This window comes from Nerophis ophidion, linkage group LG06 (assembly GCF_033978795.1).
Source record: "Nerophis ophidion isolate RoL-2023_Sa linkage group LG06, RoL_Noph_v1.0, whole genome shotgun sequence".
NCBI classification, from domain to species: Eukaryota; Metazoa; Chordata; class Actinopteri; order Syngnathiformes; family Syngnathidae; genus Nerophis; species Nerophis ophidion.
In genome coordinates this window covers 36,408,931-36,428,950 of record NC_084616.1, presented here as the reverse complement: position 1 = coordinate 36,428,950, position 20,020 = coordinate 36,408,931, and the positions used below count along the sequence as shown (strand labels likewise).

General features: G+C 40.2%; 1 protein-coding gene across 2 annotated transcripts; it reads left to right on the top strand.

Annotated features, from left to right (window-relative positions):
• The first annotated feature begins 4,195 nt into the window (after positions 1-4,195).
• si:ch211-167b20.8 (protein phosphatase 1 regulatory subunit 3A) lies at positions 4,196-19,263 on the top strand. 2 transcript variants are annotated; one of them, XM_061903623.1, is made up of 3 exons: positions 4,196-5,258; positions 18,521-18,564; positions 18,686-19,263. In XM_061903623.1, exons 1-3 carry the CDS (start codon positions 4,414-4,416, stop codon positions 18,733-18,735), a joined length of 939 nt encoding a protein of 312 aa, XP_061759607.1. In that variant the 5' UTR covers positions 4,196-4,413; the 3' UTR covers positions 18,736-19,263. The 2 variants fall into 2 exon arrangements, with proteins under 2 accessions (XP_061759607.1, XP_061759606.1); XM_061903622.1 differs by having other exon boundaries at positions 4,199-5,258; positions 18,683-19,263.
• Positions 19,264-20,020: the final 757 nt, after the last annotated feature.

The window sequence follows — 20,020 nt, the reverse complement described above, 5'->3', positions numbered from 1 at the left end:
TAACAAAAACAGCTATTCGGACCGAGAAAAACAACATTTTCCCCAATAATTTGAGCGAGGATGAAAGATTTGTGTTTGAGGATATTGATAGCGACGGACTAGAAAAAAAACAAAACGCGATTGCATTGAGACGGATTCAGATGTTTTTAGACACATTTACTAGGATAATTGTGGGAAATCCCTGATCTTTCCATTGTGTTGCTAGTGTTTTAGGGAGTTTAAAAGGAACCTGATAGTCGGAGGTGTGTGTCCACGGGTGTGTTGACGCGCAGTGTGTCAAGGAAGTCGACGGCAGCTTTATGGGCGGCACAAGCTCAGCTAATATCCGGTAAGAAACGACTTTTTATCACAATTTTTTTCACCGAAACCTGCTGGTTGACATTCAGTTCGGATCCATGTTCGCTGTGATCCATAGTAAAGTTTCACCTCCGTGAATTTTAAACAAGGAATCACCGTGTGTTTGTGTGGCTAAAGGCTAAAGCTTCCCAACTCCATCTTTCTACTTTGACTCATCCAATATTAATTGAACAAATTGCAAAAGATTTAGCAACACAGATCTCCAAAATACTGTATAATTATGCCGTTAAAGCAGACGACCTTTAGCTGTGTGTCTGCACAGAGCTCATATTCCTAACAGCCCGTGACGTCAAGCGTACACGTCATCATTACGCGACGTTTTCAAGAAAAAACTACCGGGAAATTTAAAATTGCACTTTAGTAAACTAAAAAGGCCGTATTGGCATGTGTTGCAATGTTAATATTTCATCATTGATATATAAACTATCAGACTGCGTTGTGGGTAGTAGTGGGTTTCAGTAGGCCTTTAACACTGTTACAAATATGCGCCACACTGTGAACCCACACCAGACAAGAATGAAAAACACATTTCGGGAGAACATCCGCACCGTAACACAACATAAACACAACAGAACAAATACCCAGAACCCCTTGCAGCACTAACTCTTCCGGGACGCTACAAATATACACCCCCTGCTACCAAAAAAACCCCAGCACACCACGTTAATCAATTCAGGGTAATTAATTAATTTATTTTAATATTTGTTGTTATTTTTGTTGACTTTGTATGATTTTGTCCTCTGCTTTTTCTGTAGTATTAGTTTGCTATGTCGTTATTCACGCCATCAATATAGTTTAAATAAATAAATAACTCTGTCTCATATTCTTCACGCGTTGAGATATGTTGTTATTTATTTATTATTTTCATTAATCAATCCAACAATATAATACAAAATAATACCATAATAATACAATTCCAATTCCAAAACAAAAACCTGGCCCAGCAACATTCAGAATAGCAATCAACAGAGCAATGGAAAGGACACACAAACATGACACAAAACAATCAAAAGTAGTCAAACAAAAATTAATAATAACAACAACAGTTTCATTACCTACTCAGTGGCCTTGTGGCTAGAGTGTCCGCCCTGAGATCGGTAGGTCGTGAGTTCAAACCCCGGCTTGGCACTCAGCATTAAGGGTTGGAATTGGGGGTTAAATCACCAAAAATGATTCCCGGGCGTGGCACCGCTGCTGCCCACTGCTCCCCTCAATTTTGCTCCTATTTTGGTGTTTTGTCCCTGTTTTATTGGTATTTTCTTGTAGCATTTTCATGTCTTGAGTGCTATTCTCCACACCTGCTTTGTTTTCGCAATCAAGACCATTTAAGTTGTGTGAACTTCTCTGTGGGGACATTGTTGATTGTCATGTCATGGACGGATGTACTTTGTGGACGCCGTGTCTGCTTTGCACGCTGTAAGTCTTTGCTGTCGTCCAGCATTCTGTTTTTGTTTACTTTGCAGCCAATTCAGTTTTAGTTTCGTTTTGCACAGCCATGCTTTTGCTTCAACGCATTTTCCTAGCGGCACTCGCCTTTTGTTTATTTTTGGTTTAATTTAACCTATTAAGGCGCAAGCTGTTTGTTTACATTCTTTTTTAAATTATTCTTTGGACCCTAATTAGAATAAAAACTAAAAATCATATTTTGATATGATGTACTTAGTCCATAAGTACACAAACATGTACTTCATGTGTAGTAACATCTATCCATCCATTTTCTACTGCTTGTCCTTTTCGGGGTCGCGGGGGTGCTGGAGCCTATCTCAGCTGCATTTGGGTGGAAGACGGGGTTCACCCTCGACAAGTCGCCACCTCATCGCAGGGCCAACAAAGATAGACAGACAACTTTTACATTGACATACTAGGGCCAATTTAGTGTTTCCAATTAACCTATCCCCAGGTACATGTTTTTTTTTGGAGGTGGGAGGAAGCCGGAGTACCCGGAGAACATGAGAACATGCAAACTCCACACAGAAAGATCCCGAGCTCGGGTTTGAACTCAGAACTTTCGTATTGTGAGGCACATGCACTTACCCCTCTTTCACCGTGCTGCCCCATGCAGTGACATGCCAATTTTTATTTTTACACTTTTTTTTTCCAAATTCCATTGCATGTTATACTGTACTGACGCCACTAGATAGCAGTATAAGTGTCCATATATCGGCATAAGACCCCAATTATGCAGTGTACACAATTTTGGAAATAAGAGCTAAAAGGCGCTGTCCACGTATGTGGCCACTAAGGCCCTTGGAGGTTTTAAGCATAAAATACCTCATTACCCGCACGCTGCCTCCCGCTGTCGTCTGCATATTGTCATCACCACAAGACTGTTCCCGACATCTACAAAGCAATTAGCTTCCTGCTGCCACCTACTGATATGGAAGAGAATTACACGGTTACTCTACCAATCTTTAGACCAGACCTGGGCAAATTAAGGCCCGAGAGCCGCATGCGGCCCGTAGAGCTTTTCAATCTGGCCCGCCGGACATTCCCAGATAATAGTTTTAGATGTTTAAGATTGAAAGTGTAGCTGCCATTATGATGTGCAGTCATGTTTTCTATGACCGGAAGTCTTCAACTATACTAAATATTTCAATGCATGGAGTCTGCATCATCTAATTACTTACTATGGTCATCTAATTACTTACTATGGTCACTATGAGATATCTTGGATTGTAGGTGGGGGGTTTTTCACTATGTTTGTTGCATTTTGGTTGCGTTTCAGTTGATTGTAAAATATGTTGTCAATATTCAGTGTTTTATCATTCATAGTTAATATTGTAAACCCCACATTCTTTATTTCCATGTACATTCTGGGTGTCTCATTCAGTAAAAAAAAAAATAGTCAAATTCCATTCCGTTTTTAAGGCAGCCTGTCATATAGTTTTTTAGTTTTCAATCATTATTGTGAGGTTTCATATTAGTGTTCCAAAAAATAGATATACCGGCCCACAGACACACTTTTTTCAATCACTTGTTTATTTTTCAACAAGTTTTTAGTTATTTTTATATCTTTTTTCCCCCAAATAGTTCAAGAAAGACCACTACAAATGAGCAATATTTTTGCACTGTTATACAATTTAATAAATCAGAAACTGATGACATAGTGTTGTATTTTACTTCTTTATCTTTTTTTTCAACCAAATATGCTTTGCTCTGATTAGGGGGTACTTGAATTAAAAACAATGTTCACAGGGGGTACATCACCGAAAAAAGTTTGAGAACCACTGATATAGAGCAGTGTTTTTCAACCAACCAATCAATCAATGTTTATTTACATAGCCCTAAATCACGAGTGTCTCAAAGGGCTGCACAAGCCACAATGACATCATTGGCTCGGATCCCACATGATAACTGTTTTGTGTAGAAATCTTTATTTATAATTGAATCAATTGTTTATTTTTCAACAAGTTTTTTGTTATTTTTATATCTTTCCCCCCCCCCCCAAATAGTTCAAGAAAGACCACTACAAATGAGCAATATTTTGCACTGTTATACAATTTAATAAATCTGAAACTGATGACATAGTGCTGTATTTTACTTCTTTATCTTTTTTTCCAACCAAAAATGTTTTGCTCTGATCAGGGGGGTACTTGAATTAAAAAAATGTTCACAGGGGGTACATGACTGAAAAAAGGTTGAGAACCACTGGTCTAGAAAGTACAGACATTATTTACAGATTATAATTAATTGTGTGTAAAAAAATATATTTTTAACCCGATTAGGTGAAATTACACTATCTCCCACGACTAACCCCAGCATGTCGAAGCTGCAGTTGATGCGGCGTATTGCCAGCCCGAACCAAATGCAACAGGGGGACAGGATCATACCAACTTGAAGACACATTCGGAGTATGGAAGTCCCGGTAGGTCAGGGCTAAAATTAGCCTGCCGCTGCGGCCGACGTGTGATGTTTTTTTTGCGGGGGGGATACACGATCACAGGAGCTGGCATGACAAGTTTCCCATGCGTGACATTTAAGGCGAGGAGTAGTGCTTGTCATTAATTGCATGGAGAGACAGCCGCCGGCACGCAGCGTCGCGTCGCACCTGCAGAAATGTCCTTTTTAACCATCCCAAGCCAAGAGGGCCTTTTTATTCCCATCAGAAGCAGAGCTCAGCATGACGACAACGACGACGAGGAAGACGAAGATGACGACGACGACGACGACGACGAGGGAAACGTTCGCCTGATCCCAAGATGCTCCCCGATCCCCAGGAGGCGAGGCGCGTCCATCCACGACGAGACTGCCGAGTACCTGCGCATCCAGGCGGCTCTCTCGCCTGGGAAGCGCGTGTCGTTCGCCGACATAACCGGCGGAGACCTGGTTGACGTCCGGGAGTTTGTCAACTTCGACTCGGACGACGAAGAGGACTCTGTGAAGTGGGAGGAAGAACGCGCAAAGTACGGCAAGTGCGAGCGAGAACCTGTGTTCCACGTCCACGCGGACACGGAGCCCCCCGGCGGGGACGCGCTGCTGCAGCGCGTGCGCGCGCATAAAGTGGCCATAGAGCAGATCCAGCCCGCGGAGCACGAGCCTCTCGCGTTCCACGGTCTGGTCCGAGTGCTCAATGTCTCCTTCCAGAAGGCGGTCTACATCCGGTCCAGCATGGACAACTGGGCCTCATACTTTGACCACCCCGCAGAGTACGTCCCCGGCTCCCACGACGGGGACACGGATCAGTTCTCCTTCAAGTTGTCGTTTGCACCCCCTTACGTCACTCATGGCTCTCGCATCGAGTTTGTCGTCCGCTATGAAACCACCGAGGGGGATTTCTGGGACAATAACGGCCGTATGAACTATGTGGTCACACTGCTCCTGGCCTATGAAGAGGAAGAAAAAGAGATAAACAGTGAGCTGCAAGAGACGAGAGGGATCCTCAGACCCCCCAAAGAATACAGGTAAATGTCGGATTAACTCAGGAGTGTCCGAAAGTTTCCCACTGAGGGCTGCAAATGGACATTTTTGATATTTTTCATTTTCAAAACCAATAGGGCTCCCCTCAATTTTGGAGAACGTTAAAGGGGAACATTATCACAATTTCAGAAGGGTTAAAACCAATAAAAATCAGTTCACAGTGGCTTATTTTATTTTTTGATTTTTTTTTCAAAATTTGATCCATCCCGGAATATCCCTAAAAAAATCTTTAAAGTGCCTGATTTTCGCTATCTTTGAAGCCATCGTCCATTTTCCTGTTACGTCATCCAGTGATGCCAATACGGATAGCACAGCAAGATATAGCGACATTAGCTTGGATTCAGACTCGGATTTCAGCGGTTTAAGTAATTCAACAGATTACGCATGTATTGAAACAGATGGTTGGAGTATGGAGGCAGATAGTGAAAACGAAATTGAAGAAGAAACTGAAGCTATTGAGCGAATAGCTATTGACGATATTCGGCCATGTTTTCCTTAGCATCGCCGGTAAAATGTGCAGACCAACGATCGGAAGTTTCGCATCTTGTGACACTGGATCGACTTAAATCCATCGATTGATAAGTGTTTGTTTGGCATTAAATGTGGGTGGAGGGAAACGCTGGATGTAAATATAGTTTCAAATGTACATACAGCTAGCCTAAATCGAATGTTAGCATCGATTAGCTGGCAGTCATGCCGCGACCAAATATGTCTGATTAGCACATAAGTCAACAACATCAACAAAACTCACCTTTGTGATTTAGTTGACTTTATCATTGGAAATGTATCTGCAGGTTATCCATACATCTCTGTGCCATGTCTGCCTTAGCACCGCCGGTAAAATGTGCAGACACTCCGGCACATTCAATGGGGGTCTGGCGTCAGATTTCTTTGACTTTATCGTTGGAAATGCATCTGCTTTGAGTGTCGCAGGATATCCACACAATCTTGCCATCTCTGTAGTAGCATAGCTTTCGTCGGTAAAGTGTGCGGAACAAACGACTGGCCATTTCGTCGGCTTTCCCCACACCAGGGGTCGGGAACCTTTTTGGCTGAGAGAGCCATACAAGCCAAGTATTTTAAAAAGTATTTCTGTGAAAGCCATATAATATATATTTTTAACACAGAATATAACTAAATGCGTGCATTTTTAAGTAAGACCAACATTTCTAGAGTATAATAAGTCTCTTATACGTTTTAATAACATTGTTATTCTGAAGCAAACCAACGATAAATAAAATAATTCTTACCGTTAATGCGACTTCTTGAACAGGCGCGGTAGAAACCGGATGGATGGATTAAAATGTATGAGAATGTTTTATATTTTGAACGTTATTTTTGACACTGTGATTACCAGCGGAATTATTCATTACTTACCGTGTTAAGTAATGTCAGCTAAGATTTATCTGAGAGCCAGGTGCAGTCATCAAAAGAGCCACATCTGGCTTTAGAGCCATAGGTTCCCTACCCCTGCCCCACACCCTTGTATTTTGAACAAATGTTGTCCAATTTCTTGCCACTTTCGCATCTTTGAGCCAGTGGTGCAACTTGAATCCCTCCATGTTAGTGTTGTTACACCCTCCGACAACACACCGACGAGGCATGATGTCTCCAAGGTTCCAGAAAATAATCGAAAAAACGGAAAATAACAGAGCTGAGACGCGGTGTTTGTAATGTGTTTGAGAAAATGGCGGCTTTATTACCTAGGTGACGTCACGTTCTGACGTCATCGCTCAGAGAGCGATAAATAAAAAGGCGTTTAATTCGTCAAAATTCACCTATTTAGAGTTCAGAAATCGGTTAAAAAATATATGGTCTTTTTTCTTTAACATCAAGGTATATATTGATGCTTACATAGGTCTGGTGATAATGTTCCCCTTTAAAGTTCCTGGGGACCCAAAGGGTCTCAGTTCATTGCTAATTTGTAAATCTATTTCAGATCTGTCCGTTGCCTGACGTTAAAGTACCACTGATAGTCACTCACACACTAGGTGTGGTAAAATGAACCTCTACATTTGACCCATCCCCTCGTTTCACCCCCTGGGAGGTGAGGGGAGCAGGGAGCAGCAATGGTGGCCGCGCTCGGGGATCATTTTGGTGATTTAAACAGCAATTCCAACACTTGATGCTGAGTGCCAAGCAGGGAGGTAATGGGTGCCATTGTTATAGTCTTTGAACTTACGACCTACCGATCTCACGGCGGACACTCTAACCACAAGGCCACTTGACCAGAACTAAGAAACACATTTTATTATGGGACGGTATTGCTTGGTTGGTAGAGTGCCAGCAACTTGAGGGTTCCAGGTTCGATCCCCGCTTCTGCCATCCTAGTCACTGCCGTTGTGTCCTTTGGCAAGACACTTTACCCACCTTGCTCCCAGTGCCACCCACACTGGTTTAAATGTAACTTAGATATTGGGTTTCACTTTGTAAAGCGCTTTGAGTCACTAGATAAAAGCGCAATATAGATATAATTCACTACACTTCACATTAAACAAAGAAAAGCCTCTTTTTTAAGCAAACACAAAATATGCAATATTTTCCCCAAATCCATTTTTCAAAGTGAAATATTTGATGTGAAGTAATTGGAGATTAAAAGTAAGTCAATACTTCACAAAAACATTGCTTTTGATTATTTTTTTTTAACAATGACTGTTTAAAAATGAATCAGACTAAAGACTAAATAAATCTCCAAGGTTTCTCATTGTATCCCATTGGGTTGAGTTTTTTCTTGCCCTGATGTGGGATCTGAGGATGTTGTTGTGCCCTTTGAGACACTTGTGATTTAGGGCTATGTAAATAAACTTTGATTGATTGACTAAAGATCTTGTGGATCCAAAAGGCCCCTACTCACCAGTGTTAAAAACAAGTCATATAGCAATAAATATTATGTTTATTTTTAGCACTTAAATATATATAGATCATGTTCAGATCTATCCGTCGTTTATAGGGTTTTATTATTTTTTGAGCAAAGTAAAAAAAAAACAGCCTGCAGGCAGCTTTGTGTTATGAGTGTCAATATTGTAACTTTGTCCTCATTATATTTGACCTGTTTGCTCTTCTATTCCACTTTTTATGGAGTTTTTTTTTGAAATAGTATTTTAGAATGTGCTGCGGACCGTTAAAAAAATAGCTACAGGCCCCCAGGTCGCACTTTGGACACCCCTGGATTCAACTATCAAACCCGTAGGCATAACCATAGGCATAAACATTAGGGGTGTCCCAATACAACTTTTTCACAACTGATATGATACCAATGTTAGATCCTTGATTATTGCCCTTACGATATCAGAACAAATCAATCATGTTTTTTTTGTTTTTTTGTAATGTGGAATGATAGAAAAAGCTTGATCGAGAGAAATTACACATAGAACTATAATCGGTATGAAAAACACAAATCTATTTTTGGTTAACCTTCTGGAGTAGACAAATACTGTCTTTAAATTGAAGTGGAGTGGTAATTGTTTTTTGGTGAACCTGATGCGGACACATTTGTTACTGCATACCTTCTAATACGTTTTTGCCTTGGAGGCTTTGTATCTGTAAGTAAATCACAACTATAGTCCTTACTTGTTTTTTTTATTTATTTTTTTATAAATGTCGGTTTTAGACTGCAATATTGTTCAATTAAGGCAGGGATGTCAAACATGCTGCCCGCGAGCCGGATCAGGCCCGCAAACAGGTTCAATCCGGCTCGTGAGATGAGTTTGCTTCGTGAAAAATTGAGCTGCAATTTTTAAGTTAAATATACTGCTGTTCTAAAAGTGTCCACTGGATGTCGCAATAGCAATTCTGTTAGGCAAGCAAATAGTTTATACCTAGGACGAGCAAGTACACTAAGCAAGAGGTACACGATAAAGCCGGGCTGCGACTCCTCCCCCTCAACCCAACGTAAAACAAATAAACACTTTTAAATTTAAAAAAAGTGAACAACGTGAGATTTAAGTTTTAATTTTTGGTTTGTGGAAATTGTTCACACATTGCACAGCTTTTATTATTCTATCAATACGTAATGATGCCTAGAAGGGAGGGAGTAACTCAACCCTCTTGAATAGTTTCTACCTCAGTTTGTATGGTTTGTTGAGTTAGCACAGGATTAATATGTGGAAACAACAAATACGGTATAGTTGATAGTAGTTTTTATTCTACTTTATTTAGTTTTTTGTTCAATCCTAGATGGACTGTGACTTAAAGTTTAATAGCTCTGTAGGTACACTGAGATTAAGTTCATTGTGTTCTTCATGGTGTTTTTGAAACTGCACCAATTTTTTCTTTAGAATTTTCAACACACTTGGAGTGTTTTGTCAAGAGGATTATTTGTGATATGTACATTTTCAGAATGTGCTTGTTCTATTTTGGGCCAAAGTAAAACAAAGAAAACAATCTGAAGTTGTCATAGTTGTATTTTTAAGTTGTTATGCCATGATTTTACCCATCCACATGGAGATAGATTTGCCTCCATGCGGCCCCTGAGATAAAATCAGTTTGACACCCCTGAATTAAGGACACTTATTACATATGACTAGCTAACTATTGTCTAGCTCCTATAGCCTACCATTTACCGTTTGTAAATGGCTTGACTAAAATACAAGAAAAGACCAACATTGTGTACTTATTGCTGCACATTTAGATTTTAACTGGCTGTCTAGCTTTGCACATGCAAACGTGCTGCAGGACTGCTTGTATCGGAGCTTATATCGGACATCTTACATGCAAGCCGATACAACTCAACACTTGTGTTTATCAAGCCGATAGCATTATCAGACTGGGACACTCCGAAGAAACATAATCAGAAGTACTCATGGGAACAACACTTCCATACTAAACTGCACAGATAATAGAGTTATTGAATCATTTCAAACTGACATTTTATGACCATCTCCTGGGACGCAGCGCTCCACCACCCCAGCCACTAGAGAAAGGACAGGGAGATCTATAAGAAGCACAAGTCAAACGAAGTATATATTTAAAGAATGCAACAATAATGGTTCTAAGTAATATATTGCAATGCACAAACAGTTAAGCTGACTGCTCAGAAGACATGAGCATTCATTGCCTGTTCAGTGTTACTGCCTAGAGACTGCAATTAGAATAGCAAGAACAGAAAGTCTCCAGTCAGGCAGGCTGTCAACAAACATTATGTAATGGCAACATAGCTCCAAGAAAGTCAACGTTTTCAAGGAGATTACATCTGGCGTGCTGAACCGTTACCAAACAATAACTCAAGTATCATGAAGCTGGTGGACACACCCCTCCGAATGGCAGTGGTGTGAGAGGACAGACAAACTAGGAAAAGGGCAGGTGTCAGTTTTCAGTCGACCGAATTTCACCTCTGACCTTTTCCATTTGTCAAGAAGAAGAGGAGCCACCTGAATGGAGATTGGCTTTTTCTCTCTGGACACAATTGTAACTCGGTTTTAGCTTCATTGAAAAAGCACAGTGATTCTCGACTGGTTTAGTCACGACCCACTGGTATAGATGTGACCTTCGCAAACGAGTGGAGTCTTTTGAACGGCTCTTTAAAGTTAACGATTCGAGCCGATCTGAGAGTTGTTTGTGAGTCGCATCGTAGTTAAAGTTAAAGTTCCAATGATTGTCACACACACACTGGATGTGGTGAAATGTGTCCTCTGCATTTGACCCATTCCCATGTTTACCCTCTGGGAGTTGAGGGGAGCAGTGAGCAGCAGCGTGCGCCGCGCTCGGGAATCATTTTGGTGATATAACCTCCAATTCCAACCCTTGATGCTGAGCACCAAGCAGGGAGGTAATGGGTCCCATTTATTGTAGTCTTTGGTATGACTCAGCCAGGGTTGGAACTCACACCCTCCCAGTCTCAGGAAGGACACTCTACCCACAAGGCCACTGAACTGGTTAAAACACACACTGCAGCATAAATGACTGCATCCATCCATCCATCCATTTTCTACCGCTTATTCCCTTTCGGGGTCGCGGGGGGCGCTGGCGCCTATCTCAGCTACAATCGGGCGGAAGGCAGGGTACACCCTGGACAACGATTCTTTATTATGAACTTATCCATACATGCAAGATACACAAAGAATCACGGTGGTGTCAGACTGCACGATGGAGATCCTCCGTGAGTAGGGCCAGGGGCCCGTCGAGTCGTTTGCCTTAGCCCGCCATAGGGTGGCTTCCTAAAATAAATATATTCATACTGACCTCTTTCCGATCTGTTATTGCTATTGGTCCGATAGCGGCAAAAAACCACAAGTATGTAATTATATGGGCTTGCAAATAAAATGTCCCACACAAGCAGTCCTTCAGCATGTTTACTTGTGCAAAGCCGGACAGCCAGTTCATATCTAAATGTCCTCCAATAAGCACACAAGGTTGGGCTTTTCTTATATTTATTATGTATGTAGTATTGTAGGCCACTATAGCTAGCAGCTACACAACAGCTAAGCACACAATAGCGCACAAGCTAAACATACGTAATAAGTTGAAAAATACTGCGCTCCAAAACAGCGCATTTGTCATTATAAACAAGTGTCCAAAAATCGTTGTTGCATCTTACTTACACATACAAATTTCAAGGCAGAAGTGTATTGAAAAGTATCCAGTAAAAAACATATCCGCATTATTCAACTTTCTGCGTCACTAGGTGTCGCCAAAAAAAAACCTATGACTACTACACTTTAATTTAAAGACAGCATAAGTCCATTTTAGTGGGTTGATAATAAACAGGTCATTGTTTTTTCACACCTACAATTGTTCTCCGTTTGACTACTTTTACCTGTAGAAGCCTTTTTTAAAAACCCTCTCCAGACACCACTAAATCTTTCCAGATCATTACTACTGGACATCTATCATTGCTATTTGCACTAATTAAAGGCACTTCAATCTATTTGCGTTTCACACGTGTAAATGCTATATTTGGACACATTTTAACTTTGGCCCTTGGAGACAAAAAAGTTGGGCACCTGTGGTTTAGGACGTCTAAGGAAGTACCTACTGGTTTGATACGGCTGTTTCCAAAGCACAAAACAAGGCTACCATGGAAACCATTCTAAAATGTAAAATTGTACACATTGTGTCCAATACAGTGATATTGTTTGCATCACAAAGTAGTGGAAATTCTATCTCAGATTTGCAGCAACCGAGATGAGCTGCTTCTGTTAAAAGGTTGTAAACCTTTTGGGGCTTGATTTTAAGTAAAGTATTTGAGGAAAAGCATCTGAGCAACTGCTGCATTAGTTTACTAGCACCTCAGGGGGGTATTCCCAGGTAGCAAATTTAACAAACTCTGACTCTAATCTTCAACTCAGAGTTGACTTTGTCCAAGATGTAAAATTTGGCAGGACATTTGTTGACTTTAGTACAACATATAATACAATACAAACAACATTTGAAAAACAACAAGACAAGGCAATACAAATAAAATATACATCTAAAATGCCAACAAATTCAAATGTGAAAAACAAACCCGCAGAAAATAGGCAACCTAATAATGTTTTCTTTTTTAACTGTTGGTTTGGTGGGTTCCACTGCCCTCGTTCTTTCCCCCCAAAAAAGAACAAGTAACAAAAGTTTGAACACAATAACTTGACAAGTTCACAAAAGCTGGACAAATAGTTTTACTACCACCATCCTGAATTGTATGATCACCGGAAGTAATTGAACATTCACCAACCGAAACAACTGAACATACAAGAATATAAGCATAAAATAGCCTCGTAACACAATTTGCATAGGCAACTGCTTTTAAACATTAGAATTATACATATATTATTATTATATAATGTTACAATATTTGCTTGAAAATGTAAGTCAAGCTGACAAGCAGACATCCAAATATATATATTTTTAATTTGTTTAAAAAAATGAATGCAACATCTGTTTGCATGATCAGATAACAGTGTAGAACACGAAATTGCATGGAACACATTTTTTGGGTCAAAATTGAAGGCACTAGCACCCCCCGCAACCTTTGGGTTGGCGGGGGGCTCCGCTGCCTATCTCAGCTACAATCGGGCGGAAGGCGGAGTACACACTGGACAAGTCGCCACCTCATCGCAGGGCCAGGAACACATACATTTAGCCAGAAAGTGTTTTATTTGTAGCCTCTTGAAGGCCACATAAAATCATCCATCCATCCATTTTCTACCGCTTATTCCCTTTTGGGATTGCGGGGGGCGCTGGCGCCTATCTCAGCTACAATCGGGCGGAAGGCGGGGTAGACCCTGAACAAGTCGCCACCTCATCGCAGGGCCAACACATATAGACAGACAACATTCACACTCACATTCACACACTAGGGCCAATTTAGTGTTGCCAATCAACCTATCCCCAGGTGCATGTCTTTGGAAGTGGGAGGAAGCCGGAGTACCCGGAGGGAACCCACCCATTCACGGGGAGAACATGCAAACTCCACACAAAAAGATCCCGAGCCTGGGTTTGAACCCAGGACTGCAGGACCTTCGTATTGTGAGGTAGACGCACTATCCCCTCTGCCACCGTGAAGCCCCCACATAAAATCAATCAACGTTTATTTATATAGCTCTAAATCAGAAGTGTCTCATGATGTCATGTACCACTTCAAATGATGTAGTGGGCCACATAAAATAATTGGGTGGAACCTGAAATATGATATGATTGGGTCACATAAAATGACGTGTTGTACATACAAAATGACATGGTATACCAAATAAAATGTAGCGGGCCTTGAGTTTGACCCCTGTGATTTTAATTTACCGTCTGCATGTATGGGGCAAACTTATTAACACAATCTTCGTTAACACATCCAATCAACCATATGATATGCATCATCATTTATCATGAATGTTAGCTCGAATTAAGTCAAATATGACTTGATTAGCAGTTTTCTAAATTATGTAAACGTGCAGAACGATTTATTTACCCACGTGGCTTGCAGGCATATGCACAGTCCTGGACAGCTTTCCTAATGTGTACACTATTGGAAAATAATATTGGACTGTGCAGATAATGTAGTTTGTACTGAATGAGTATTACAATCAGAGAATCAGACCATTTTTGTTACTATTTAATGTGCATATGCTAAACTATTTAGGGAAGTATTTGTCATGTGTCATATCTAATACAACTCTTTAATAATAGTCATTTAATACATATTTTTAAATGCATGTAACATATTTTTAAAACTGTGGGTCAAAAATGGCCAAGAGGCAACACTTTGGACATCTCTGCAGTAATGGAACAAAGCAGTTACGCAGTTCTTTACAAAGGAGGCAAGAAAATCATAGCATCAAAACATTTATTATAAAATATGTGGAAATCTATAAAGGAGAGAAAAAAAAAGGTTTGCCCAGGGCAGTCATAGTTTAAATGCAGTATTTTTTTAATTCAACATTTTGTTTTTGGTGAAGAAGTGGTGAACAGATTATGACTAAATTGTTTTCATTTAAAAACACGTAGAGAATGCAAACAATACATTGTAAAATACTATTAATTTAGTTTTAAATTATATTTACAATGTGATGTGAATAAATGCAAATGCCTAATATATAACACATTTCCACATGGAACCAAGTTTCTTATTTTATGTATTTACTAAAATAGGAGATATTTTTAAAATAAACAAAATAATTTGCCATTTTGAATTTGCCGATTATTTTTTTCTTAATTTATATGCAATGAGTACAGAGAGTATTAAGACTCTTTTAATTTTCATTTGAGCCATTAGCTAAAATCAGAAAAGTTCATTTTGTCATAAATGTACACTCAGCACCCCATTTTGACGGAAAAAAACACAGAATCGTAGACACTGAGGCAAATTTATTACAAAAGAAAATATCTCATGGTCAAAAGTATTCAGACCCTTTGCTGTGACACTCATATCGAACTCACATGCTGTCCATTTCTTCTGATCCGCCTTGAGATGGTTCTGCTGCTTAATTGTGTTTAATTAAACTGACTTGACTCTATTAGGAAAGGTACACACCTGTCTGCATAAGGCCTTACAGGTCACAGTGCATACAGTATCAGAGCAAATGAGAATCATTAGGTCTAAGGCCCTTCCGAAGGAGCTCAGAGATAAGAAATGTGGCAAGGCACCGATCTGGCCAAGGCTAAAAAATAATTTCTGCAACATTTAAGGTTCCCAAACTTCTTCCATTAAAAGAATACGTTTGAGATGACCACAACTCTTCCTGGCCCTCCAGCAAAGCTGAGCAAGCGTGCCTTGGTGAGAATGGTAAAGAAGGACCCAAAGATCACTGTGGCTGAACTCCAGAGATCCAGTAGGGAGATGGGAGGGAGTTCCACAAAGTCAACCATCACTGCAGCCCTCCACCCGTAGGTGCTTTATGGCTGATGGAAGCCTCTCCTCAGTGCAAGAAATATGAAAGCCTGCAAAGAGTTTGTCAAAAAAAAACACATCAAGTACTCCCAGACTATAACAAATACAATTATCTGGTCTGATGACACCAAGATTGAACTTGGCATTAATTCTAAGCGTTGTGTGGAGAAAACCAGGCACTGCTCATCACCTGCCCATTACAATCCCAACAGTGATACAAGGTGTTGGCAGCATCATGCTTTGGGGGTGTTTTTCAGCTGCAGGGATAGGACGACTAGTTGCAATTGAAGGAAAGTTGAATGCGGACGAAGAGATATCCTGGAACAAAATCTCATCCATTGTGCCCAGGACCTCAGACTGGGCCGAAGATTCACCTTCCCACAAGACAATGACCATAAGCCAAATATAAAATAAAGTAGTGGCTTCGGAGCAACTCTGCAACCATTCTTTACTGGCCTAGCCAGAGCCCTGACCTAAACCCAATCGAACACTCCAGAGAGACCTGAAAATGGCTGTCCACCCATTTTCATCATCCAACCTGATAGAACTGGAGGACCTACAAGGAAGAATGGGAGAGGATCCCCAGAACAGTGTTTTTCAACCTTTTTTGAGACAAGGCACATTTTTGCATTGAAAAAATGCGGAGGAACACCACCAGCAGAAATCATTAAAAAATTAAACTCAGTTGACAGTAAAAGGTCATTGTCGCAATTGTTGGATATGAATTTAAACCATGACCAAGCATGCATCAATACAGCTTGTTTCAAAGTAGGTGTACTGTCACCACCTGTCACATCACACCCTGACATTATGAGTTTTCTTCTGTTTTCCTGTTTGTAGTATTTTAGTTCTTGTCTTGCGCTCCTATTTTGGTGGCTTTTCTCTTTTTTTTGTGGTATCTTCCTGTTGCAGTTTCATGTCTTCCTTTAAGCGATATTTCCCGCATCTACTTTGTTTTAGCAATCAAGAATATTTCAGTTGTTTTTATCCTTCTTTGTGAGGACATTTCTGATTGTCATGTCATGTTCGGCTGTACACCGTGGTCAGTCTTTGCTGTCATCCAGCATTCTGTTTTTGTTTACTTTGTAGCCAGTTCGGTTTTAGTTTCATTCTGTATACTCTTCCCTAAGCTTCAATGCCTTTTCTTAGGGGCACTCACCTTTTATTTTTGGTTTAAGCATTAGACACAATTTTACCTTTACACTGCTGTTTCCGACATTTATAAAGCTAGCAGCTGCCACCTACTGACATGGAAGAGTATTACACGGTTACTCTGCCGAGCTCGAGACCACACCGACACTCAACACATACAGTTGTGATCAAAATTATTCAACCCCCACACAATTTGTATTTTAGCAAGTTGGACATTTATTCCATCCATCCATCCATCTTCTTCCGCTTATCCGAGGTCGGGTCGCGGGGGCAACAGCCTAAGCAGGGAAACCCAGAGTTCCCTTTCCCCAGCCACTTCGTCTAGCTCTTCCCGGGGGATCCCGAGGCGTTCCCAGGCCAGCCGGGAGACATAGTCTTCCCAACGTGTCCTGGGTCTTCCCCGTGGCCTCCTACCGGTTGGACGTGCCCTAAACACCTCCCTAGGGAGGCGTTCGGGTGGCATCCTTACTAGATGCCCGAACCACCTCATCTGGCACCTCTCGATGTGGAGGAGCACCGGCTTTACTTTGAGCTCCTCCCGGATGGCAGAGCTTCTCACCCTATCTCTAAGGGAGAGCCCCGCCACACGGCGGAGGAAACTCATTTCGGCCGCTTGTACCCGTGATCTTATCCTTTCGGTCATGACCCAAAGCTCATGACCATAGGTGAGGATGGGAACGTAGATCGACCGGTAAATTGAGAGCTTTGCCTTCCGGCTCAGCTCCTTCTTCACCACAACGGATCGGTACAACGTCCGTATTTTGTTTATAGTCATATCAAATAAAGATGTGTCAAATAGACAAATGCAACTTAAATTGTAATACTGTATTTGACAAAATACCAAAAAGGGAGATTTTTCTTAATATCTCATTGACAAAATGATTCAACCCCCTACTTACATGCATCTTTAGTACGTGATGTCAGTTTTACTTTTTTAATACATTTGCAAAAAAAACTAGATTCTTAATGAGTGTACATTGAGGGAAAATGAACTTTTCTGATTTTAGTTAACGGCTGCAATTAAACAAACAATGAACAACTGCTAGTTACTGCTAGTAACTTTGGGTCGGATGCGATGATAGTACATCCAACAGCAGACTCAAAGTCCTCTCCTAACAAGGTTTCGGGAATGAACATCTAATGGGTTACGAAGGAACAGACATGCCATGTCTGACAGTTTACCTTAGGTTCAGCAGGAAGGAGACATGAAGTCAGGGTTTGTTCAAGAAAACCTACATGCGAGCATCTTAAGTGTATTGACTATAAGTTCCCATGGTAACTGACTTGTGTATTTTTCTAGAACTGAGAACCCAGACTTTCCCTTGCCAGAGGGTTAACATACTGTAGAGTAGTGGTTTTCAAGCTTTTTTCACCAACTATCACTTTAGAAAACACTTGCCTCTCCAAGTACTACCATAATAACCAACATTTAAATACAGTAGCATAGTAGGCCTAAGTATTTATTAAAAACAAGGCAAGGTTTTATTAAACAAGTATATTTAAAATTGTTGCCACTAACATTACACAGTTTGAACAGTTACACTGTGTTTGAGTATTCAATTAAGTGATTCTTTGGCGTACCACTAAATAAAGCCCATACCAGTTTGAAAATCACTGCTCTGGTTTTCACTTAAGCCGCTTTCTGGGATACCCACCCGAAACCCCGGTGTAATCAAACAAAGCTTTGTGTTTGACTTCAATGAGTATCTACTGCATAGTTGTGCCAGCTAAACTATAAACAACTGTTAAGCATATTCTGCTTCTTGGCTCTCACCCCAAACTACTTTTCTGTTTCAGTATTTGCAATTATTTTGAATCATCACACGACTGGACAAGTGAAGGTAGAGTAGAAATTACAACAAAAATCCCCCCAGAGGGTGCATTTTTTTTTAGACATAAAGGCACTGAGTGAAATTGTTTAAGTGGTGCACAATATTTGTTTTGTCTTTGTTTATGAAGCAGATGGATCAGAGACCTCTCCGAGTGATTGTCTTGAAGCCACCAGCCATTGAGCGGCCTGAAATGGATGCCAAGGCAAGAAGGATGTTAGAAGAACTGCACTAAATCTTTAAATACGAGGACTGTTATTTTTGATTAGGAACTTCTTGTGAATTAAGACATTTAAGTGCAACATGATTAATGTGATTGCGCTGTTGTTAACCTCCACCCAATGTATGCATGACTAATCAGAATCATTTTAATTGGTCGAATATGTATCGCGCAAGTGATTTGACTTTGACTCTGTTCAATGCAATCAATCAAAGATTATTAAGAAGTCCAAAGGGGTAATGAGATTTATTTTGTACATCTGACCTAGAAGAAAAAAATGGTTGCCCTTTAGTGGCCATTTGTATCAATAATGTTCACCTGTGCAAATGTCAAAAGGCCACAGATCAAGACCATTTAATGCAAACATTTTAATATAAAATCAACCAAGTTTAAGTGTTTAAAAAATGAAAAACAATGAGTATTAAAAAAAAAACGTCAACCAATCGGCTCGGAGAGCAACTTACATGAAAAATAAAGTTCTGTGTAAACCATTTTTGTCTACCATGGCAGTGAAGTTGGTGGACGAATATTTGAACCAACGATGTTGGTGGGTCTGGCCTCTGATCTGGTAGAAAAGGAAGTTACAACCACATTAAATGACAAAAAATAAACATGTTTCATAGTGCCACTATTAAAAGGAAAGCCACACTTTTTATTTTGTCTATACCTCATAATCCCTACCTGAGACAAAAACGTGTTTCTCTTTGTATTAATTTGTAATATTTGGCTTGTACTACACAGCCAACATTATTTTGTCCATAACTCCAAAAAATAAAATAAAATCCAAAACCCGCCAACACTCCCATTTACGTGCCGTGAGGTGCATATTACCCAAGTATTAGTGACACCGTTATTAGAAAAGCTAACAACGAGGAACTACATTTACCAGCACCTTGATCAGAGAAAACTAGCTACTGTGGCTATTTACACTGCAAAAAGTCAGTGTTCAAAAACAAAAAACCTTTTTTTTTACTAAAATTAGGGGTATTTTATTTTAACCAAGCAAAATTATCTGCCGATAGAACAAGAAAATTCGGCTTGTCAAGACTTTCCAAAACAAGTCAATTTAGCTAACTTCAATGAACCAAAAAATACCTTAAAATAAGTATAGTATCAATAATAACAAGTGCACTTTTCTTTGTAGAAAAAAAAATGACCTTTTTGCTTAATATGTTCAAAAATATTCTTAAATTAAGCAAATGCTAGTGCCATTATCTTGACATAATGATATGAGCTCGGCATCATGAT